This window comes from Trichomonas vaginalis, chromosome II (assembly GCF_026262505.1).
Source record: "Trichomonas vaginalis G3 chromosome II, whole genome shotgun sequence".
NCBI lineage: Eukaryota > Parabasalia > Trichomonadida > Trichomonadidae > Trichomonas > Trichomonas vaginalis.
In genome coordinates this window covers 4735707-4757356 of record NC_067204.1, presented here as the reverse complement: position 1 = coordinate 4757356, position 21650 = coordinate 4735707, and the positions used below count along the sequence as shown (strand labels likewise).

The 21650-nt window shown below is 30.0% G+C and overlaps 12 protein-coding genes across 12 annotated transcripts, besides 4 other annotated features; 7 read left to right on the top strand and 5 right to left on the bottom strand.

Moving 5' to 3' along the window:
- Positions 1-67: 67 nt before the first annotated feature.
- TVAGG3_0487500 (histone acetyltransferase protein) lies at positions 68-1194 on the bottom strand (the record flags this gene model as incomplete). The annotated part of the gene is made up of 1 exon (XM_001312357.1): positions 68-1189. The coding sequence occupies one exon, from the start codon at positions 1187-1189 to the stop codon at positions 68-70; it is 1122 nt and encodes a 373-aa protein (XP_001312358.1).
- A 631-nt stretch (positions 1195-1825) lies between these two features.
- On the top strand, positions 1826-2512 carry TVAGG3_0487490 (protein of unknown function (DUF3447); the record flags this gene model as incomplete). The annotated part of the gene is made up of 1 exon (XM_001312358.1): positions 1826-2512. The coding sequence occupies one exon, from the start codon at positions 1826-1828 to the stop codon at positions 2510-2512; it is 687 nt and encodes a 228-aa protein (XP_001312359.1).
- Positions 2513-2518: 6 nt separating this feature from the next.
- On the top strand, positions 2519-3328 carry TVAGG3_0487480 (ankyrin repeat and SOCS box-containing protein 4 family; the record flags this gene model as incomplete). The annotated part of the gene is made up of 1 exon (XM_001312359.1): positions 2519-3328. The coding sequence occupies one exon, from the start codon at positions 2519-2521 to the stop codon at positions 3326-3328; it is 810 nt and encodes a 269-aa protein (XP_001312360.1).
- A 314-nt stretch (positions 3329-3642) lies between these two features.
- Positions 3643-3843, top strand: TVAGG3_0487470 (proteasome regulatory particle assembly; the record flags this gene model as incomplete). Its single annotated transcript, XM_001312360.1, has 1 exon — positions 3643-3843. One exon carries the CDS (start codon positions 3643-3645, stop codon positions 3841-3843), a length of 201 nt encoding a protein of 66 aa, XP_001312361.1.
- Positions 3844-4108: 265 nt separating this feature from the next.
- Positions 4109-5163: a mobile genetic element.
- TVAGG3_0487450 (sulfuric ester hydrolase protein) lies at positions 5139-5846 on the bottom strand (the record flags this gene model as incomplete). Its single annotated transcript, XM_001312361.1, has 1 exon — positions 5139-5846. The coding sequence occupies one exon, from the start codon at positions 5844-5846 to the stop codon at positions 5139-5141; it is 708 nt and encodes a 235-aa protein (XP_001312362.1).
- Positions 5847-6408: 562 nt separating this feature from the next.
- TVAGG3_0487440 (uncharacterized protein) lies at positions 6409-6885 on the bottom strand (the record flags this gene model as incomplete). Its single annotated transcript, XM_001312362.1, has 1 exon — positions 6409-6885. One exon carries the CDS (start codon positions 6883-6885, stop codon positions 6409-6411), a length of 477 nt encoding a protein of 158 aa, XP_001312363.1.
- Positions 6886-8584: 1699 nt separating this feature from the next.
- Positions 8585-8623: a mobile genetic element.
- Positions 8622-11024, bottom strand: TVAGG3_0487420 (antigen BSP-related family; the record flags this gene model as incomplete). The annotated part of the gene is made up of 1 exon (XM_001312363.1): positions 8622-11024. The coding sequence occupies one exon, from the start codon at positions 11022-11024 to the stop codon at positions 8622-8624; it is 2403 nt and encodes an 800-aa protein (XP_001312364.1).
- A 451-nt stretch (positions 11025-11475) lies between these two features.
- TVAGG3_0487410 (ribonuclease inhibitor domain-containing protein) lies at positions 11476-12132 on the top strand (the record flags this gene model as incomplete). The annotated part of the gene is made up of 1 exon (XM_001312364.1): positions 11476-12132. The coding sequence occupies one exon, from the start codon at positions 11476-11478 to the stop codon at positions 12130-12132; it is 657 nt and encodes a 218-aa protein (XP_001312365.1).
- A 67-nt stretch (positions 12133-12199) lies between these two features.
- On the top strand, positions 12200-14311 carry TVAGG3_0487400 (leucine-rich repeats (6 copies)-containing protein; the record flags this gene model as incomplete). The annotated part of the gene is made up of 1 exon (XM_001312365.1): positions 12200-14311. One exon carries the CDS (start codon positions 12200-12202, stop codon positions 14309-14311), a length of 2112 nt encoding a protein of 703 aa, XP_001312366.1.
- A 472-nt stretch (positions 14312-14783) lies between these two features.
- On the top strand, positions 14784-16294 carry TVAGG3_0487390 (armadillo (ARM) repeat-containing protein family; the record flags this gene model as incomplete). Its single annotated transcript, XM_001312366.1, has 1 exon — positions 14788-16182. The coding sequence occupies one exon, from the start codon at positions 14788-14790 to the stop codon at positions 16180-16182; it is 1395 nt and encodes a 464-aa protein (XP_001312367.1).
- A 93-nt stretch (positions 16295-16387) lies between these two features.
- Positions 16388-17485: a mobile genetic element.
- Positions 17486-19016: 1531 nt separating this feature from the next.
- Positions 19017-19259, top strand: TVAGG3_0487370 (serine threonine-protein phosphatase family; the record flags this gene model as incomplete). The annotated part of the gene is made up of 1 exon (XM_051236068.1): positions 19017-19259. One exon carries the CDS (start codon positions 19017-19019, stop codon positions 19257-19259), a length of 243 nt encoding a protein of 80 aa, XP_051093892.1.
- A 4-nt stretch (positions 19260-19263) lies between these two features.
- TVAGG3_0487360 (uncharacterized protein) lies at positions 19264-20112 on the bottom strand (the record flags this gene model as incomplete). Its single annotated transcript, XM_051236067.1, has 1 exon — positions 19264-20112. The coding sequence occupies one exon, from the start codon at positions 20110-20112 to the stop codon at positions 19264-19266; it is 849 nt and encodes a 282-aa protein (XP_051093891.1).
- A 459-nt stretch (positions 20113-20571) lies between these two features.
- Positions 20572-21650: part of a mobile genetic element that runs on past the window's edge.

The window sequence follows — 21650 nt, the reverse complement described above, 5'->3', positions numbered from 1 at the left end:
CTATATTTATTGAACTAAAAACAAATAATGAATCTTTCTATAAATAAAAACACAAAAACATAAAAAATTATAATCCTTCCTTCTTAGCTCTGGGATAAGGAGTCCATCTAATACGTCTTGGATCCAAATGGAGTTTTCTCTTGTTCTCCTTTGCTTTATATTCTGCTACTTGCTTCTTTGTAGCTGCAAAACAGTATTCTCCTCTTTCATTTCGCGCCAGGAGACCACCGCTTGCAATTCCGTGCTTGATATCACTTTCAGTCATTCCTGTAAGCTCGACCATATCGGTAATTGAGAGTTTCCTTCCTTCATTTTCGATAATAACTTTCATGATTGAAGATTTCCAATAACTTTCGTAAGCAAGCATTCCAAGATCGGACAATGGTGTTTCTGGACCACCTGGCTTATGTTCAATCTTGGATAGTTCGTAAGATAATTGAATTAAAAATCTTCCAACGCCTGTTCCTTGATAGCACGGGAAAGCAAGGATACAGGCGAGATTGTTCGGACAGTTGAAGTCTTTTTCTTTGCTAAAGAAGCCGCAGGGATGAGCACCATGAGAATCATGGAAACAAACTACGTAAAAGTGGAAAAGTGTTGGATTGTAGTATTCCGTTTTGTGGAATAAGAATAATTTTGTGATAAGGCAAAGATTTGTACACCATCTTGTGGCAAATGCACCATCCACTTCATATGCAGACATATGGCCTTTTCTGTAGATCTCATCACCGGGAGGATGAGTGCATGTGCACTTCATACAATGATCATTGTACTCATCTTCAGTTGCGAAGAAGTGCATACAAAATTCGCAGCAATAAATTGTTTCCAAGTTAAAGTATGGTTCTGGAAAAGGTGAAAAATACCATGCTTTCATCAAGTAGTCACCAAATCTTAGGAATTCTATGTTTCTCGAAAGGCCCAAGAACTTTAAAGATTCTTCTTGTTCGGCGGTGATATCATTTGGACCATGAGACTTTTTCGCTTTGAGTTCCGACTTTTTAATGAGTGTTCTAAGGTCAAGTTGGTCTTTGGTAAGCCAGTTATCGAAACGTTTATTGATATTTAAAAAGGATATGAAATATTCGGTTTCGCCAGCTTCATTCTGCTTAATTTTGTAAACTCTTCCCTCCATATATTTGCCTTCTTCCTCATTTAGAGCACTGATTTGGTCACCAATCTCAATCTCCATTCTAGGGTGAATTTCAATAGTTTACATGATATGTTTAGGAATTCCATTATTAGTCTAAATTAATGTTATTAAACTTAACTAACAGAATATAAAATAAATCTAATATAAAATTCAATCTAAGTGAAATTAGTAGCACTATTCTCATTCAAATTAGAAATTCAATCTTTTATTCTTATGCTAACTACAAGTTTTGAAGTTTTCATGCATGAATGGACAACATATATGGTTAGATTTTTAATTTTTTTTCATTGATTTTTAAACAAATCAAAAAATAAGGCGAACCGCTATTGAACCTTTACAAATATGAAATTCAAAATGACAGTCTTGTTTATGTTTATAAAAAGTAATATTTCTATTAATGACATATTATCTAATTTCAAAGAATCAATTGATTTAGAGTGATTGGAATAAAAATCTTGAATAATATAAACATCCGGATGACAATCCTATTGTTCTAGACTTTCATATTGTTATCATGTCGTTTCTCATTAATAAATTTAATAAAAATTCATAATTTATATCAGAAATCTTTGCAGTCACTGTTTTCCATATGTATAACATAGGACTTTTTCTTCTAATAAATTTAAGTGGTATTTATATGGTAAAATGCAAATGTGTCCTTTATAAAAATTATTAATGTCCGACCAAGATGCTCATCCAAACAAATACAGCGAATTGCGAAGTAACTACAAATACTATATCGATATATGCAATAAGTTATATCAGTTGAAAACGGGAAAAGAAGAAGAATTAAACAAGATTTACAAAATGATCAAAACAGAATTGATTGATTCAAATAAATATCCTCCCCAAGATATGATACGCGCCATTTTAAATCTTATTGTGTATAATAATCACTATGCAAAGTCATATTTATATCTTGCTAAACTCATATCAGATGAATATCATGTCAAAGAGGTCAACAACGTCATACTTATTTCAAACTTCCTATTTTATAAAGAATATGGAATTAAATTAGACAAATCTGATGACTTCGAAAAAATTAAATCAGATTTTCTCGATATTCATACAGAGAATACAATATACAGAGCAATTATGAATAATGACTTAGAAAGATTCATCACATTCACAGAAAGAGAATATTTTGATAAAGATCAAATACTTAAATGCGATTTATATCCATATTCTTATTATGGATATTCATTACTTGAATTATGCTGTTATCATGGAGCTGTTGATTGTTTCAAGTTATTAAGATCGAAATTTAAATCCGAAATAACTCAAACATGTTTACAATTTTCATTTTTAGGAGGAAATCCAGATATCATGAGTGAATGTTTGAAATATCAAAAACCAAAATAAAATTGCATGAAGTATGCAATTATTTCACATAACATTGATTTTGTTACATTCTTGATGAATGAATACAATATCGAGATCGATTTAGAATACTGTGGAATTTACAATAATGTTGAATCCTTTCTAGTTCATTTCGATCAAACTAATGATATAAACAAATGCTTTGTTTATTCAACGATTTTTGACATTCCATCCCTTTTCGAATACTTCCTTTCACATGGTGCAAATATCAATGAAAAAAATGATTATGGAAATACCGCACTTCATAATGCAGTATTTAATAATAGTAAAGAAACTGCCGAACTTCTTATTTCACATGGTGCAAATATCAATGAAAAAAATAAAAATGGAAAAACCGCCCTTCATAATGCAGTATTTAATAATAGTAAAGAAACTGCCGAACTTCTTATTTCACATGGCATAAATATCAATGAAAAAAATAAAAATGGAAAAACCACTCTTCATATTGCAGTATTTAATAATAGTAAAGAAACTGCCGAACTTCTTATTTCACATGGTGCAAATATCAATGACAAAACCAAAACTGGAGAAACAGCACTTCATATTGCAGCACGACGTAATAGTAAAGAAATTGCCGAACTTCTCATTTCACATGGTGCAAATATCAATGAAAAAATGATTATGGAAATACCGCACTTCATAATGCAGCAATGTACAATAGTAAAGAAACTGCCGAACTTCTTATTTCACATGGTGCAAATATCAATGAAAAAAATAAAAATGGAAAAACCGCCCTTCATAATGCAGTATTTAATAATAGTAAAGAAACTGCCGAACTTCTTATTTCACATGGCATAAATATCAATGAAAAAAATAAAAATGGAAAAACCGCCCTTCATTTTGTAGCACGTTATAATTTTAAAGAAATAGCCGAACTTCTTATTTCACATGGTGCAAATATCAATGAAAAAAATAAAAATGGAAAAACCACTCTTCATATTGCAGTATTTAATAATAGTAAAGAAACTGCCGAACTTCTTATTTCACATGGTGCAAATATCAATGAAAAAAAAATAAAAATGGAAAAACCACTCTTCATATTGCAGTATTTAATAATAGTAAAGAAACTGCCGAACTTCTTATTTCACATGGTGCAAATATCAATGAAAAAAATGAAGATGGAGAAACAGCACTTCATATTGCAGCACGGCGTAATAGTAAAGAAACTGCCGAACTTCTTATTTCACATGGTGCAAATATCAATGAAAAAAAATGAAGATGGAGAAACAGCACTTCATATTGCAGCACAGCGTAATAGTAAAGAAACTGCCGAAGTTCTCATTTCACATGTTGCAAATAATGTTCTTATATAAGATACAATTGCTGTTAACAACTTTTTTCGTTGTTTACAACTTATTTCGCTAACTCTATATTGATTTTTAAAGAGCATATCTTTAAATTATTTGTTTTATTCTTTGTTTTTAGCCATTAGTAAATTAAAAAAAGTAAACTAATTTATGCAAAAGCGTAGAACAAATTAAAGTTTTTTAAAGAAAATTTATAATTCGTCGATGATTCTAAAGACCCAGTTTGCAAGAGGATCATTTACTCTCATCATTTCTTCATACATCTCATTAAGGGTGCACCCGTATGTACGTTTATTTGAGAGGAGAAGGATTACCCTCTCAATTTTGAGGGATTCGTTAGTTTATTTTCTCGATGAATATGCAATAAAATTTGATTTTTACCTTATCAATATACTTCATATAATATACACATGTTCATGTAAAAACTTTTTTCCAAAATCCTCAGGAATTAAGGGATTTTTGAATTTTAAGAATTTTTTTCGAATTTTTTCGAAAAAAAAAATATTTTCAGAAGAGCCTTGACGGCTAAGATTTAGGAACAATGTTAAGTATCAAAAAGAAAGGAGGTCTGATATAGACAACATATATCGTTGAAGGTTGAAAAAATCTCTAATATTTGAGCCCAAAATTTCAAATTTAAAATTAGAAATTTTAATTTTTTGAAAAAAGAGGCCACCCGTATGTACGTTTATTTGAGAGGAGGAGGATTATATTTTTGAAAGGGTGAAACATTATGAATATGTTAATTATATAATAATATGTATTATTATAAAAAAGAAAAAATAAATCACGTTAAAATTTTTCTTTCTTGATTTTTTACAAAATCTACTTAGAATTATGCAAAATATGACTAAATAATTATAAATTTCAAGTTAAATTTTAATTTTGATAAATAATTTAAATTTCAAAATATCAAGTTCGGTTCGACTATGTATGTAGTAATTCCTCAATAAAGTGCCAAAACCCTATTAAAATATATGAACATTTTCAACATTTTAATGTTTTTATTTAAAAATTTGATGGAATATGAGCTTCAAACAATTATTATGTAAATAAAAATAATTAAATATATGTATTTATTCGTATTACAACCGTAGTAAGTCGATTCTTCCTTTCTTCTACTGAGGTTTGAATTTGATTTCGAATTGTAAAGAGATTCAAAGGGAAAATACTAGCGGATAAAAACTACCTCCATGAAAGGGTCATAATGGACTCAAGTTGTATTTTTTGATATTTTTTGCTTTTCGAGCCTAAATAGGTAGCCAAGATAATGCCTAAAATAAGGTTCTAAATTCTGAAGTTTACATGATCCTCTCGTGTGCACCCTTAAGCATCTGATTCTTAATATCTTTATAATTGGGATTATCGAATAAATTCACCATTTCGTGTGGATCATTTTTGATATCATAAAGCTCTCCAATATCACTTGCATTGAATACCAGTTTGAAGTCTTTCTTCCTCCACATTCTCTGTTCGAAGTAAACGAAGTGTCCTGTCATTTGACCGAGAACTCCAGTTCTATTTCCAGGAATTCCATACCTAACAATAGGAAGTAGCGATGTTCCTTCGAAGTGTTCTGGAATTGGCTGACCAGCGAAGTCATAAACTGTCGAAGTTAAATCGTGAAGGTAAACTAAGCTGTCATCTTCTACTCCTTTACGATTCGACTCTGGATCCTTGATAATCATTGGAATGTTATATGTATTTTCAAACATAAACTCGCCTTTTTCGATCATTCGATGAGCTCCCATTGCATCTCCATGATCTGCTGTAAAAACAATAGTGACATTGTCATAGAGATTCTTTTCCTTTAGGTAATCAAATAACTCGCCGATTGCTTCATCAATTAAAGTGATATAACCCCAATAAGAAGTAACAATCCTGGACCCGTTTTCTTGGCTGGCGTTCCATAAGCCCCACATCTGAGATATTGTTTTGTAGTGTCCTGGTTTGCCATCAAGTGGATGATAAAAAGATTCGTCGAAAACAACATCTTTTGGATCATACATTGAGTAATATGGCTCAGGAACAACGCATGGAGTATGAGGTCCCCAGAAATTAATCCATGTAAAGAATGGTTTTCCTTCAGAAATTGATTCTTGAATAAAACGCTTTGCTTCATCAATAATGAAGTACGGAATTGATTCTTGTTTTGTACCAGAGAGCTTTCCCGATAATTCTTGAACTCTAAGATGGTCATTGTCGCCAAAATAAGCTTCAGAAACAGTTGGAGCTTCATAGCCTTTTTCTTGTAGCCATTCTTTGTAACGGTTAGGGCGAGTTGGACCTTGGTCGAAAACTAAGTTTTTGAAAACACGACTACCAGGATATCCGTAGCCATCAAAATTATGACACAGGTTAGTTAGTTAATTCAAGAAGAATTTTTCTCAAATTGAAATCCAATAAAATAGAGATATTTCAAAAGCTCGGCAAAAACAAATATTAATAATATTGGTTAAATATCATTTAGTCCGAATTTTTGAATGTCATAATTAATTTGTCATTCGTCACTTTTCATTATCAAAAAAAAAGATTCTCAACTTTCATTATAAATTACTAAAAAACAAAGCTTTATAATCTAGTTAATAACGCTGTTAGAATTGCGATTATTGCTGACAATATCATTACTAATGCAAATAAAGTAATTTCTAATCCGTTATTCAGGTTCAAAAATCTAAATATTGCTTTTAAGATCCTTTGAGCGTTTGGAACATTCAAAAATTCATAGATATAACCAGTTGCGATGACATCTGCATTTTTATTTTGATAGATATCGCTACTCAATTTAAATGTCTTTGGATAATTTCCATTTGCTGCTTCAAAAACATTTGGTCTCATTAATGATATCTTTTCTGTGGCACAACCGTATGGATAATTATAAACTTCATTATGAGGTTCCTTAATGAAATTCTCTGTAACATAAATTTGATAATAATATTCTATTGATGGAGAGCCAGAACTAGGTTCCCAACCAGAAAATGTCTCACCTTCAAAACAAAGATTTTCAAAAAATACAGACTGTGGAAATTCTTCTCCTTCCAATGTCATAATTTTGTAATCATAAGAGTCTTTAACAGTATGAGGAACAATTAAAGTAGTTATTCCTTGTTTAATTATATATCTGGTATCCTTTACTACTCTCTCTGGAATAATTACGTTTTTGCTGATACGAGTAATTTTATCTGATAATTTGTATGTGCCATATAACTTTCCAAATGTAAATATGAGTAATCCTGTGCTCTTTTCAATGAAACAATGATTATCAACGGTAAATAGAGGATGACCACCTTCTTCAAATTCAAAATCGATCTTATAAGATCCTTTGAATGATGTTGGATGTAAATAAACTATTGTATTTGGAATTTTGAATCTAGTTAATGATGTATTTGAGAATGTTCCTTGAAGAATTGCTGTTATTTTATTGTTTTCATTGTACGTGAATGATGTAAGTTTTATACAGTTTGCAAATGCTCCAACGAAAAAACCAGAATTTTCGAAAAAGTGACACCAACTATTAAAGTTATTTTATTACTAGATTTATTTACAAATTATAAGATAATATCATTAACCGAATATATTTTTAATATAAATAAAAAACTTTTTTTATACAAAAAATTACAATCAATCGATAAATATTATAAAACATTTATTCCAAAAAGATTAAGTAATAGGTGGGATCCTGCATATAATATAATTTTATGTCATAAAGCTTACAAATTTTAGATGGACCACAGTGAGAATGTGAGTGGTTAATTTAAAGGTGGTCTGATAAAGATATCGAAGCTTACTCAACACAGCATGAAGCAGTTTCTAATACACAATCTTACTAGTGGTGTTTCGGTCGCCAGCGCTCTCATAGGGGTGCTGATTTCAAAAACCACTACTTCAAATTATTCAACAATACTCAATGCAGCATGAAGCAGCTACTACTGCTGTATCTTACTGGTAGTGTTTTGGTCGTTGGCTCTTGCACAGTCTCTCAGATTTTCAAAATTTTTTTTCAACACTATCTTGTTTCGCTCTCAGAAAGCTATCCTACAAAGACATCGAAGCTTACTCAACACAGCATGAAGCAGTTTCCAATTCAACAATACTCAACACAGCATGAAGCAGTTTCTAATAAATATATACATATATAAATATATACATATATAAATATATACATATATAAATATATACATATATAAATATATACATATATAAATATATACATATATAAATATATACATATATAAATATATACATATATAAATATATACATATATAAATATATAAATATATAAATATATAAATATATAAATATATAAATATATAAATATATAAATATATAAATATATAAATATATAAATATATAAATATATAAATATATAAATATATAAATATATAAATATATAAATATATAAATATATAAATATATAAATATATAAATATATAAAATATAAATATATAAATATATAAATATATAATATATAAATATATAAATATATAAATATATAATATATATATATAAATATATAATATATAAATATATAAATATATAAATATATAAATATATAAATATATAAATATATAAATATATAAATATATAAATATATAAATATATACATATATAAATATATACATATATAAATATATACATATATAAATATATACATATATAAATATATACATATATAAATATACATATTTATATAAATATATAAATAACAAAATACAATCAAAAAATAGTGTTTGGAAATTTAAGGTTAAGTGTCACTTTTTCTAGTGTCACTTTTTCGTAAATTCTACCACACTCCTTGAAGAATTGCTGTTATTTTATTGTTTTCATTGTACGTGAATGATGTAAGTTTTATACAGTTTGCAAATGCTCCAACTCCAATATAAACTAATGTTTCTGGACAACTAAAACTTTGGATTTTAGTTGAATTAAAAGCATTATCTTTGACAATTGACAGTGTTGGGGCGAAAGTAAATTGTGCAATGTTGGAATGCCAGAAACAAAATGACGGAATGAGACTAACTTTAGGTATATTGATAGATGTTAATGAAGTACAGTATGCAAATGAATAATTTCCAAGAGATATGGCATTTTCCATTGATGGTAAACTAGATAATTTGTAACAGCAAATGAAGCATTCATGACCAATTGAAATCAATGATGATCCTTCTGCAAAATTAATTGTTTCAAGATTGTAACAATGAGAGAAAGTATAATCTCCTAATCTGTTAATTTTAGCTTGAATTGTTACTTCTTTCAGCTTATGACAGAAAGCAAAAAGACCATTGATAATGTTGATATGCTTTGGTACAGTAATAGTTTCATATGGACTGTAAGCTAAAGCAAACGGAGAAATTGTTTCAACAGTATCAGGAACAGTAAATTCTGTTGATTGTGTATTGAAATATGCATAAATAATTGTTTTTGTTGTATCATATAAAATGCCATTTTCAACTACAAAATTATTATTATTGTCTAACACTATTTCCGTGATTGTTGAATTAGGGAAATATTTAAGTGAAAATGATGTAACTTCGCTTCCCAATGTTATCTTTCTCAACATCTTGCAATTCCAGAAAGGAGTTACATAGTGGCGCATATGCTCATTTGGATAATCATTACCATCATTTATTCTCTCATAATTTATCATTTTTTCATATTCCAAATAATCATAATTTTCCATTTTATCGGGCCTTTCAACACATTCATCAATAAAACCACCAGAGTCCGCTATTTTGAAATTGTAATTCATTGTCAATTCTTGGACATTACAATTCGAAAATCCGAAAACTCCAATAAACTTGATATTTTTAAGATTTAATGTTGTTAGTTTTGTGTTTTCGAAAGCGAAATAATGAATACTTGTAACTTCATCTGGGAATATAACAGTATCAAGGTTTATACAATCTCTAAACATATACTTTGGAAGATATGTTTTTCCAGTTAATTGAGACATATCAACTCTTTTCAAATTTTTGCATCCATAGAAATAAAGACCAGTTTCTGGATAATATTTGATTGTTAAATCTTCAATACCAGTGTATGCGAATGCATTACTAATTGGGTTATTCATAATATACTGATCATAAAAAAAATTAAATTTTCCTTCAGAAATTTCAGTAATCTTTAAATTCCAACAAAATTTAAATGGTGCACCTTTCAATACTATTTGAGATGACTCGACATCATTGAAACCATGAATTGTTTTAAGACTGTAACAATTTAAGAATATATCTGTTTCGAATTGATCAACATTAGATAAATCAATTGTTTCAAGAGATGTGCAACTAGCGAAAGCATCAGTTGCAAGAGAACGAATCGATTGACCATTTGTAACTGTCTTTAATTTAGGGTTCAATGTGAAACAAGCAGACAATATATTTGATTCAGGTAATTCTATGGTGTGCAATACCATTTGCTCTGTTATTGATACACTAAATAAATCTGGATTTGTAAGCTTAACTTTTTCTAGTTTTGGTAATGAATATCCAAAGTAGATTTCAGTACCAGTCAATGTTAATTCTACAAGAGAATCTATGTAGAATTTATATCCAATGTTAAATAATGTGATCGTTTTGATTGATGTTGAATCTAGTTGAGAATTCACTTCTATTGTTTCAGGAAGAGTAACAGTTGTTAATTTCTCACATTTGTAGAATGCATATGTTAATTCTTGTAGTGAATCAAGTGTAGCTGATGTTAAACCTGATTCTGTAAATGCAAAGTCTTTTATATGTTGAGCATGTGACAAATCAATTGTTGCAAGATTTGAACATTGGTAAAATGCATGATCATCAATAGAAACAATTTGAGAAGCAGTGACAGATTCGATTGAAGAACTTGCGAAGGCATAAGCTCTAATACTTGTTGCACTGCTTGTAAGAACTATATTCTTGATGTTTTTTAAGCCTTTAAAACAATTAGGAGGAATTTGAGTTATCGAAGTTTGTGAAAAATCAAAATTTTGAATGTGATTAAAAGCAGAAAGACTGGTTAGATCAGTAAAATCCGAAATCCTGATTGCGAGTTTTTGAATGTTCTTGGTTGTTACAATACTCAGTAAAATTTCATCAGTTAGATCGGAACTTGAAGAAATTACGAGGGTTTGACCATTATCTTCATATGCTGGCTCACATTTAAGTTTGATTTGAGAGCATAATAATCCTTGAAAGGTAAGATGATTGAGCATTTTTAATAATTTTAAAAAAAAAAGATTGTAAATATTTATTGTCGATATTAAATCTTTCATGATTCATCTATCGTTCCATTTCTTGAAAAATTGAATAAATTCAAAAATCAAAATCAAAACTCGATTTTTAAATAGTTTACAAAGCGATATTAAAAATTCAATTGCAGTTGAAAAAAAATGTCCTAATTTCATCGTAATGCATTGATAGTTTGAGACAATTTCTTCATTTTTTAAAAGGCAAAAATTTTCCTTACATAAGAATGAAAAAAAAATCAGAAAAAAAATTAAAAAATATTCACTGTACATAGTGTTAAAGTTAAAGTGTGATTTATTCAAAATTTAAGCTATTGAATTTTTCCAATTGAAATGATTCAATCCATTAAACATCAATTATAATAATATACCATTAAGTTTTACTGGCTATTTTTTGGTTTTTTTTTCAGTAAAGATCATGTTAACAACGATTGCATTCCATCAAATTTTAGTCAAGCCTTTACATTTGAGCTCATATGATCTTAGTGGCGACAATGTGATGACTATCACAAGCGACGCTGATTATAAAATAGACACATTTAATAAAATTATTGAGAAAAATGTACAAAAGTTCATCATTAGCTCATCAGCATCAGTAAAAACATTCAATGGGTTTAACTGTATTACAGAATTGGAGATCCAATCAAGCTCTTCGACCGAGATACCAGAAAAAATGTTCTTTGGAAGCAGTTTTATTCAAAAGGTCACCCTTCCATCAAATATAAAATCTATCAAAGATTACGCATTCGCTTTTTCATCAATATCAGACATAAATCTTGCAGCTATTACTTCCATTGGAAACAACGCCTTTGAAGGCTGTCATAAGTTAACGTCAATCTCTTTCGATCAAGATCCTGAATTTGGTGAATATGCATTTTCCGGATCAGGAATTACTTCAATTAGATTGAAAAATTGTCCACAGTTTTTATGCAGCAACTGCTTAAGCCTTACTGAAATTACAGTATTACAAACTTGTATAGCTATTGAAAGCAACGCATTTGCATATTGCACACAACTATCGACACTTAATTTTGAGGCAGGAATTACAATGCTATCAATAAGTGAATTTGCATGAATTTGAGGATTGTGTTGGATTGACAGAAGTCACATTTACATCAGATAGCACAATTATTTCAGGATTTATGTTTTCAGGATGCACATTATTAGAAACAATTGATTTAGGTGGTGTTAAAACAATTGCTAACTTCTCTTTCCAAAATACAAAACTAACTAATTTAGATCTTAAATCTGTTACAACTATTCAATACAAATCATTCTTCAACAGTAAAATTCAACATTTAACAATTAGTACCAATCTGTCTTCAATTGATCTAACATCATTTAAAGGCTGTTCACAACTTAATCAAATCACACTTGGAAGCAGCATCACTAAATTTGAATTACTTGGTTTTGAAGATTGTCCACCAATCACATTTGATTTACAAACTACAGCATTTAAGAACGAAAACAACATTATAACGAAAGATACAACATTAGTTTACATTGGTTCAGGAGTGAATTCTATTCCTTCTACTATCACAGAAATCGGGAAAAATGCATTCATTCATAGCACAATTACAAAAATTACTATTGATCGCGAAATTTCGTTTTCATCAGGTTTCAGCAACTTTAAATCACTTAAAGAAGTAACAATCAGTGGAATTAATAGTATTCCATCATATGCATTCTATAATTGCGTTAATTTAGAAACAGTTTCACTACCTTCAACAGTTACAAGTATTGGTGATTATGCATTTTATAACTGCAAACTCTTATCAACTATCAACTTAGAATCAGTCAAAAATTTTGGAAAACATTCATTTGAAAATTGCATCAAATTAACAACAATTAAATTGAACAGTGGCGTTTTTGATGAATATTCATTCTATAACTGTGTGTCACTTAAAAATGTTGAATTTATTTCTCATTCTGAATCTCATTCATTTAAAAAATACTGTTTCTCAAGAACAGGTTTAGAAAAATTTGAACTTTATAATCCTGATTTTGAAGAAGGAGTTTTTTCTTATGCCGAGAAACTACAAGAAATTAAATTGGAAACATCGACAACGCCATATCCTGGAATTCCAGAATATATGTTTGAACACACTTCATTGACTTCTGTAGATATTCAATTCTCATATATAAATGATTTCTCCTTTTCTTTTATTCCTAGTTTAACTTCATTTGTTATTCCTGATGAATGCGATAGTATTAGCACAACTTCATTTCTTGGTTCGGAAAATGTTCAATTTAGATTCAGATCTAGCACACATCCCGTATTTCTTTTAGGAAATCACGAATTGATAAGGAAATTTAACAATGAACTCATTCTAACTTATGGAAAACTTCCTTCAACTTATGTTGTTCCTGATTATGTTTCACATATTGCAGCAAATTCTATTCAGTCTCTTCCTAAATATTCCGCAGATGGAAAAGTTGAAGATTACGGTGTAACTACTTTAGTTATTCCTAACACTGTTAATACAAACGGTGATATGGAAAATAGAGGAGCATATACTCCATATCTTCACAATCTTTGTTATGGTCCAAAATTCCAAGTGGGTACATTTGTTTTTGAGACTGTTCAAAACATTTATGTTTCATCTGCTTATGATACATACATTTGGAAACATTATGGTGCTTATTATGAAAATAGTATCACAAGAGTAATTAAAGATAAATGCGATTCATCAGTTCCTTTCGAAAATTATGCAAAAGATGATTATTTCACACCTATAAAAACAGATTCCCTTGATTTTGTCAAAGATCAACATCTCATTCAGTTTGAAAATTGTGAGGATACCGATGTTCCTGTTCCACAGCCAGGAGGTTCAACAACAACAACGACAACAACAAAAGCAGTTGATCCTCAAGATTCATCAAACTCAACATCATCTACTCAAGAAACAAAAACAGAAGAATTTATTATTGAAGAGGATCCAACTAAAAAATCAATGTCACCTTTATTGATTGCATTGATTGTAATTTGTGTTTTTGAAGTTATTACAATTTGCACAATGGTTATCATCTTCATTGTCAAATCAAATGAAGAAGAAAGTTCTACAACAAATGTAGAATTTAATGCTGAAAAGATTGAAACAGGAAATATTGATGCAACTATGGCTTTCACAGCCGATAATCCGATTTTTGGTGCCAATCTGTCAGATGACCCATTTGCTCAAGACTTTAATGATGATAAGTCCGATCAAGGTTTCTTCGATGGAGGTCTTGTTGATCCTGAAGAAGCTAATTAGTAATTAATAAATAAATGTTATACTTAATATATTATTTTTATTCAATGAATTATTTACGTCCAATTGCAATCTTCTCAATATTTTTTGTATGAGAGACGCAAATCTTATGATTTAGAATTTTGATTTGGTAAAATTGATTCAAAAAAGCGTTTGTGAGATAATCTTTTTCTCTCTTTTGGGGTTGATAGTAGGCCTTCATCTTTCTTTTGTTATGTTTTGTTTTGTTGTAAAGAGTAGATATATCTAAAATCAAAATACTAATTCCTATTATACTAATTGTGCTTACTTGATATATCGATAAATTTTTCTATTCAAGCCAAAAAAGAAAATTTTGATTCTTATTTCTTTGTTATTTTCCAAAATTTTGTTAATGATTCAGTAATATAATTGATATTAGAAATATTTTTATCAGAAAAACTACATTTTATTTTTTTGATTTTACTTGAGACAAAAATTTTAGCTAAAATCTTCGGAAAATGAATACACAGAAGAATAGGAATAGAGACAATAATGATTCAATGCATGTTGATACAACTAAGAACATAGATGCTACTGAAGAGGATAATAAGATTGCAGACCAAGATTTTCAATTGTTTGTGTCATTATTATCTTCATCTGATGAATCTGATGTTTCAAATGCAATAGTTTATTTCGAATCTAATCCAAATAGAGTTGATGAATCTATTTTAAATGCAATTTTGTCGATTTTCGTAGAAACTTCAGATGTTGATATCATTCAAGCAATAATTTCATTTCTAGAATCATATACTCAATCTAAAGCACTTCCTAATGAAATTGTTAATCAAATTTTACAGAAATACACAGAATTTTTCCAAGAATCAAAACTTCGTTCCCAAATCCTCAAAAGCATTATTGCATTTACTGAAAGCAACCCAGAAGTCATATCTACAGTTATATCATTAAATTACATTACTTCTGTCTTCAATTTGGCCTCAGAATTAATTCAATCAAATCTTGATAAATCTACAATAGAATCACTTATTACAATAGTATATTTCCTTGCAACAATATCAAAATTTACTGAAATTAACGAAAATACTGAATTTTGGACTGCTTTTGGCGAATTTATTAAATTAATCGTTCAAAAACCTGTTCCAGAAACAAAAACACATAAAATCAATTGGTTCAAATTCATTAAGGTTGTTATCGCATGTCTTGGCCAAATCTTGGAATACCAAGCTCCAGATGAATTTTTTGTCGAAATTATTAATGAGCAATTCCTCGAAATGATTGAAAGAGTGATGAAATGTGAAGGTGAATCATTGACAGTATCTCTTCGACTATTTGCGCTTTTAGTTTCCCGTTCTGACGAAATTGCAATTTTATTTGTCGAACCGTTCATTAAATTCATTTCTACTTATCAAATATCCAATCTCAATTCAAAGCAATTATCCTTTGTTGCTTTGACCTTTAGAAACCTCGCTTGTTCTGATCATTCTGATATTTTACAAATTTTCACGAATCCAGCCATTGACGAGTTTATAGAACAGATCATTTCGAACAGTGCATATTATAGCAACAAGGAAATCGTTAATGCTCTTTGTTCTTTGATTAATACTCAAAATGAAACTTTAATTCAACATACATTAGAAGCCCATCCGACTATTTTCAATATGTTGTTTAATCTATATACTTCTAGTGACATTGGATTCATGTATTCTATTCTTGGAGCAACTTATTCGTTATTAACTTACTTTTCTACCCATGATCATGAGAAATTCAATGAATTCATGGATGAAATATTAAACGCTGATATCGAACAAGCGTTGCAATTCGCAGAAGAGAATGGAGATGCTGATTTAGGAGTTCTCTGCGAACAAATAAGAAATGTGATGGACGTTGATTATTAATTTTTACTGGATTATCTTTGTTTATTTGAAATTAATAAATATTTATGGTTTACACTCATTTTCAAAATTATTTTAAAATTATTTATTGCAGGATCATCAAAATGATCATATATTTTTGAAACACACCATAACACATTAGGTTATCTTGTAAAAAGGAATCATTCATCAAAAAATGGCAAAATTATTTTTGACAAAAATCAATTTTGGCAAACCCAAATTTTAGCTAAAAGTGACAGGGGAAAAAACGTTTAGTATTAAAAAAAAGACCGATGAGAGCTTCGTTCGAAATATAGAGGGAACTGAGAATGCGCAACCATTCTCAGGGAATATTGGATGCTATTCCCGTTCCCTCTGTATGGAAAATTGAGGTTTTCAAAGGGAGTTAAAATAATATCAAATTTATACTAATTTACTTCAAAATACAAAAGTATTTGACAGCTAAAATTAGTTACTTTAGCAAGCCTATCAATACCCTTTTACGATTATTGCTACTTTTTCGAAATAAAAGTAAAAACAAATTTATACTAATTTACTTCAAAATACAAAAGTATTTGACAGCTAAAATTAGTTACTTTAGCAAGCCTATCAATACCCTTTTACGATTATTGCTACTTTTTCGAAATAAAAGTAAAAACAAATTTATACTAATTTACTTCAAAATACAAAAGTATTTGACAGCTAAAATTAGTTACTTTAGCAAGCCTATCAATACCCTTTTACGATTATTGCTACTTTTTCGAAATAAAAGTAAAAACAAATTTATACTAATTTACTTCAAAATACAAAAGTATTTGACAGCTAAAATTAGTTACTTTAGCAAGCCTATCAATACCCTTTTACGATTATTGCTACTTTTTCGAAATAAAAGTAAAAACAAATTTATACTAATTTACTTCAAAATACAAAAGTATTTGACAGCTAAAATTAGTTACTTTAGCAAGCCTATCAATACCCTTTTACGATTATTGCTACTTTTTCGAAATAAAAGTAAAAACAAATTTATACTAATTTACTTCAAAATACAAAAGTATTTGACAGCTAAAATTAGTTACTTTAGCAAGCCTATCAATACCCTTTTACGATTATTGCTACTTTTTCGAAATAAAAGTAAAAACAAATTTATACTAATTTACTTCAAAATACAAAAGTATTTGACAGCTAAAATTAGTTACTTTAGCAAGCCTATCAATACCCTTTTACGATTATTGCTACTTTTTCGAAATAAAAGTAAAAACAAATTTATACTAATTTACTTCAAAATACAAAAGTATTTGACAGCTAAAATTAGTTACTTTAGCAAGCCAAAAAAAAAAGAAAAAAAAAAAAGGTAGTGGGGCTTCCAGGGGCTGCGCCCCTTCTAGCCCTGAAGATGTTTAGTATAAATGAAGTTCTTATATACGGGTCTTCCAGGAGCTTTTCACAAATTATATATGTTTTCATGTTTTGTCACTTTTCTGTCACTTTTCAGGAAAAAACATTTTTATTATTATATATAAATGAATTTTACAAAACCACCGTTACCGTTCTTTGGAAATAAGGGTAAATGTAAAGATATTATATTGAGAGAACTTAAGAAACTACCGAATGGTCTAACATTTGTAGATTTGTTCGGTGGAAGTTTCTATATATCCCATTTGTGCCATACAATATTCCCAGACTCAAAGATTATATGCAATGACTTCGACAACTATATGGACCGTCTCAAACATATACCAGACACAAACAATATATTGAAAGAGTTAAAAGAAAAGATACCTATAGGTAAGATGGAACGTATACCATTAGATAAGAAAAATATTGTGAGAGAGGTTTTGAAAAAAGCAGAATATATAGACTGGGATAGTATATCTGCTAGACTATTATATAGTGGTTCTATAAGAGTTCATGACATTGAAACACTTATGTCAAATGTTTTATATCTTAACTATACAAATGTTTTCAAAGAGGACATAGAAAAATATATTGAGGGTATAGAGTTTGTGAGATGTCATTGGACAGAGTTGTATGAAAAATATAAAGACAAGGAAAATATTTTCTTTATAGTGGACCCGCCGTTCTATAACACATGGGATTTTCAATACCAAGTAGACTGGACTTTGAGAGACTCTTTAGAAACTTTAGACGTTTTACATAACTGTCCATGCTTTTACTTTACATCCGATAAAAGTGGTTTGGAAACCGTTATGAGATGGTTAGAGGACATACATGACTATGAGTTTAGATATGACAAGATAGAATATGAGAGAGGTCCTATAAACCGGAGAAAGTGTCATAACAAAGAAATTTTACTAGTAAGTAAATGTGGTTTGAAATAGGACTACTTGTTTTAGGTTTTTTCCATTGTGTCATTTATTTATTTGACGTGGCAGAAAAGTACAGAGAATATGAAGATGAACCAATGCCTGCAAATGTTCAGCATATGTACTCGTAAGAGATATTTTTATCTAATATTAAAATGGACGCACAGAACTTAGCGAATGCACAGCAACCTGGACAACCAAACCCAGAGAATATTCCAAATGAAGTTTAGAATACAAACTGCAATGGCAAACTATGGTCAAGTGCCAACAGATGTACAAATGCAAACTGCCATGTCAAATGACGCTGCGTTAGGTTTGCCACCATGGTATGCAAATATGAGATGGAAAGAGTTTTATACAAACCCTGAAGTGGGATATAAACAACTTATGCAGATGACGCGAACACAGGAGTTGACCCAGAATATGTTTTTACCAGAGGAGAAACAGAATGTATGAGCTCCAGTTAAAGAATGCTATGGAACTCAACAGGAAACGTAAGAGACTAGGCGGACATTAGATTTTTACACGTAGTAAATGGGTTTCTTCAGTAGTATTGGAAACTTCTTCAGAAGAGTTGGAAGAGGTATATGGAATGGAATAAAAACCGTAGGAAGAGGAATTTGGAACGGTGTCAAAAATATTGGTAAAAGGGTAGGTCAGTTTGTTGGTATTATACCTAAAGACCCTGAACCAGAAGAACAAGCTCCTGTTATACAACAGCCTGAACCTGCACCACAGTCTAGTTGGCAACCAAATCCAACACCTCAACCGTATTAAAAAATTATATTTTTACCGTTCGATAGTAGTTGTATATGAAACTAAGTTCTAAGTAAAACGCATGATATAATGGAATTATTCTCTTTCTTCCATCTGTTGTAAACCATACTTGAAAGTCTGAAATACTTCCACTTGGTGGTTCGTATAACTTTGTAGGTTTTTCGTAAAAGTCATTTGCCAAACATAAGAAAGAGTTTTGTGCACCAGAAAATGAAGCATGAACGATAATAGCATCTGAGTCGAAAACATTTTCATATGTTCCATTAGGGTTTTCGACTTCATAAAAGTCCGGGTGTACTGGATATTCTGCAGGCTGATTTAACATCCTCATAAATCTATACCATGCCAAGTTGTTATATTTTGTAGAAATATAAACGTTTTCTCCAAGGTCTTCTATTCTATTGATTTTAACAGTTGCATTTTTCCTGTCATAAATAATATCGAGATGGTACTCTCCCTCGTCAATGTTATACTGGTTTGCATATTCGATATAGATGTCGTTTATTTTTTCTTGAAAAGCTTGAAGAGTTGTTTCTAAGTTTACAAGCAAATTCACTTGTAAAAGTTTTCCCTGTTCAAATTTCTCATACGTACGTTTTTCTTTGTTATAGTATCGAACTTCAAAACCGACTGTAAATGGGAAACCATGTATGGCTTCTGAAATGAACTTCATTCTACGAAAGCCAATAGCTTTTGTGACAGATGGGTCTCTTAACCATCTTAACGGGTAGTCAAAACGATAGCCTTCATGCTTTACGGTCTCTGTCTCAAACTTTTGACCGACATTAGTAAAAAGTTCATCTAATGGTTTAGTTGTAGCAACTCTAGAATTTTCTTTTTCTATTGAAAGCATATTTTATCTAGAATAAAAATGTCGAAAGAAACAGCGTCTATGAGAGAAATACAACACAACCGACAACTCATTATACAAGCTCTAAATAAGAACACAACAAACTTTTCAAACTATTCTAAGATATCTGAGTCATTGAAAGAAGGAAACTTAAAACTGACGTTAAACCCAATGACAGACGAGTTTCTATTTCAAGACAATAAGAACCATACTGTTTGTATAAATCCAACAAAAGGAACTTTAAACGAGAAACCTATATCTGAACTTCTTTTGAAAGCAGATGTTGGCAACAAAGCTGACAAAGAATATGTCATTGAAAAAGTTCAAGAAGAACATGACAGAGCAGATGCAACATATGCAACGAAAGAACATACTCATCCTGAACTAGCGGACAAAACATATGTTGACAATAAAATGTCAAGTGAAGTGACAAGAGCTGACAAAGAATATTCTAAAAAGACTCATACACATTCTATATCTGATATTACAAACTTAAACGTTAGCCTTGAAAAGAAAGCAGATAAAACATATGTTAACGATGAGTTAGCATGTGTGGCTAGTAAGTTAGAGAAGAAAGCAGATAAGGAATATGTGGATGAAAAAGATAACGAAATGAAAGAAAGGGTTGACTGGTACCATGAACGGACATCAAAGATTTTAAAATCTAAAGCCGATACAGGATGGGTTTCAGGATGTTTAGACCTTAAAGCTGACAAGACTCATACACATACAAGTTTTACAACTTTTACAGCAGATGATATAATATTGAACTTTGACCTTGGTTCAAGTGCACCTTCAGAGAATCCAAGCACTAGTGTAAAAGATACTCTTAACAATTTAGATAACAGTTGCAGGAATATCGAAGACCATGCCAGAAACTTTGAAGCATACGAACTACCAACAATGTTAGATAAGAAAGCAGACAAAACAGAGCTTCAAACATTAAAGACAGAAATACTTCAAACATTATATCCTATAGGCTCTATTTATACGTCAATGAACTCTACCAGACCAGAAGTAGTACTTGGTTTTGGAACTTGGACTCAAATAGTCGACAGGTTTTTGTATTGTGCAAACTCTTCAAAGGAAACAGGTGGAAGTAAAACGATTTCAGGTGAAAACTTACCTGCACATAGTCACTACATAGATTTAAGTACATCTCGAGATGGTTGGCATAAGCATAGATATTGGGATTGGACAGGAATGACAAAAGGTAAAGGATATGATGTTAAAGACAACGTTCAGTTTGCTATAAATTGTTACTTGAGTAACACTGAGGAAGGAGGAAACCATATACATCGCGTTTCGGGATATACGCAAACAACGGGACAAAGTAAAGACTACATGCCACCTTACATGACAGTTTACGCATGGTATAGAAATGCTTAGTCGTCATTTTCAACTTCTTTAGCATATTCGTCAGGAGTTGTCTTATATTTGTTAGGAACTGTCTTTGAAAGTATACCACCTTGAACTTTGACAAGTTTGAAACGAGGTCTGACAATAGTAGTTTTATCTTCTGCTTGCAGTCTGTACATTTT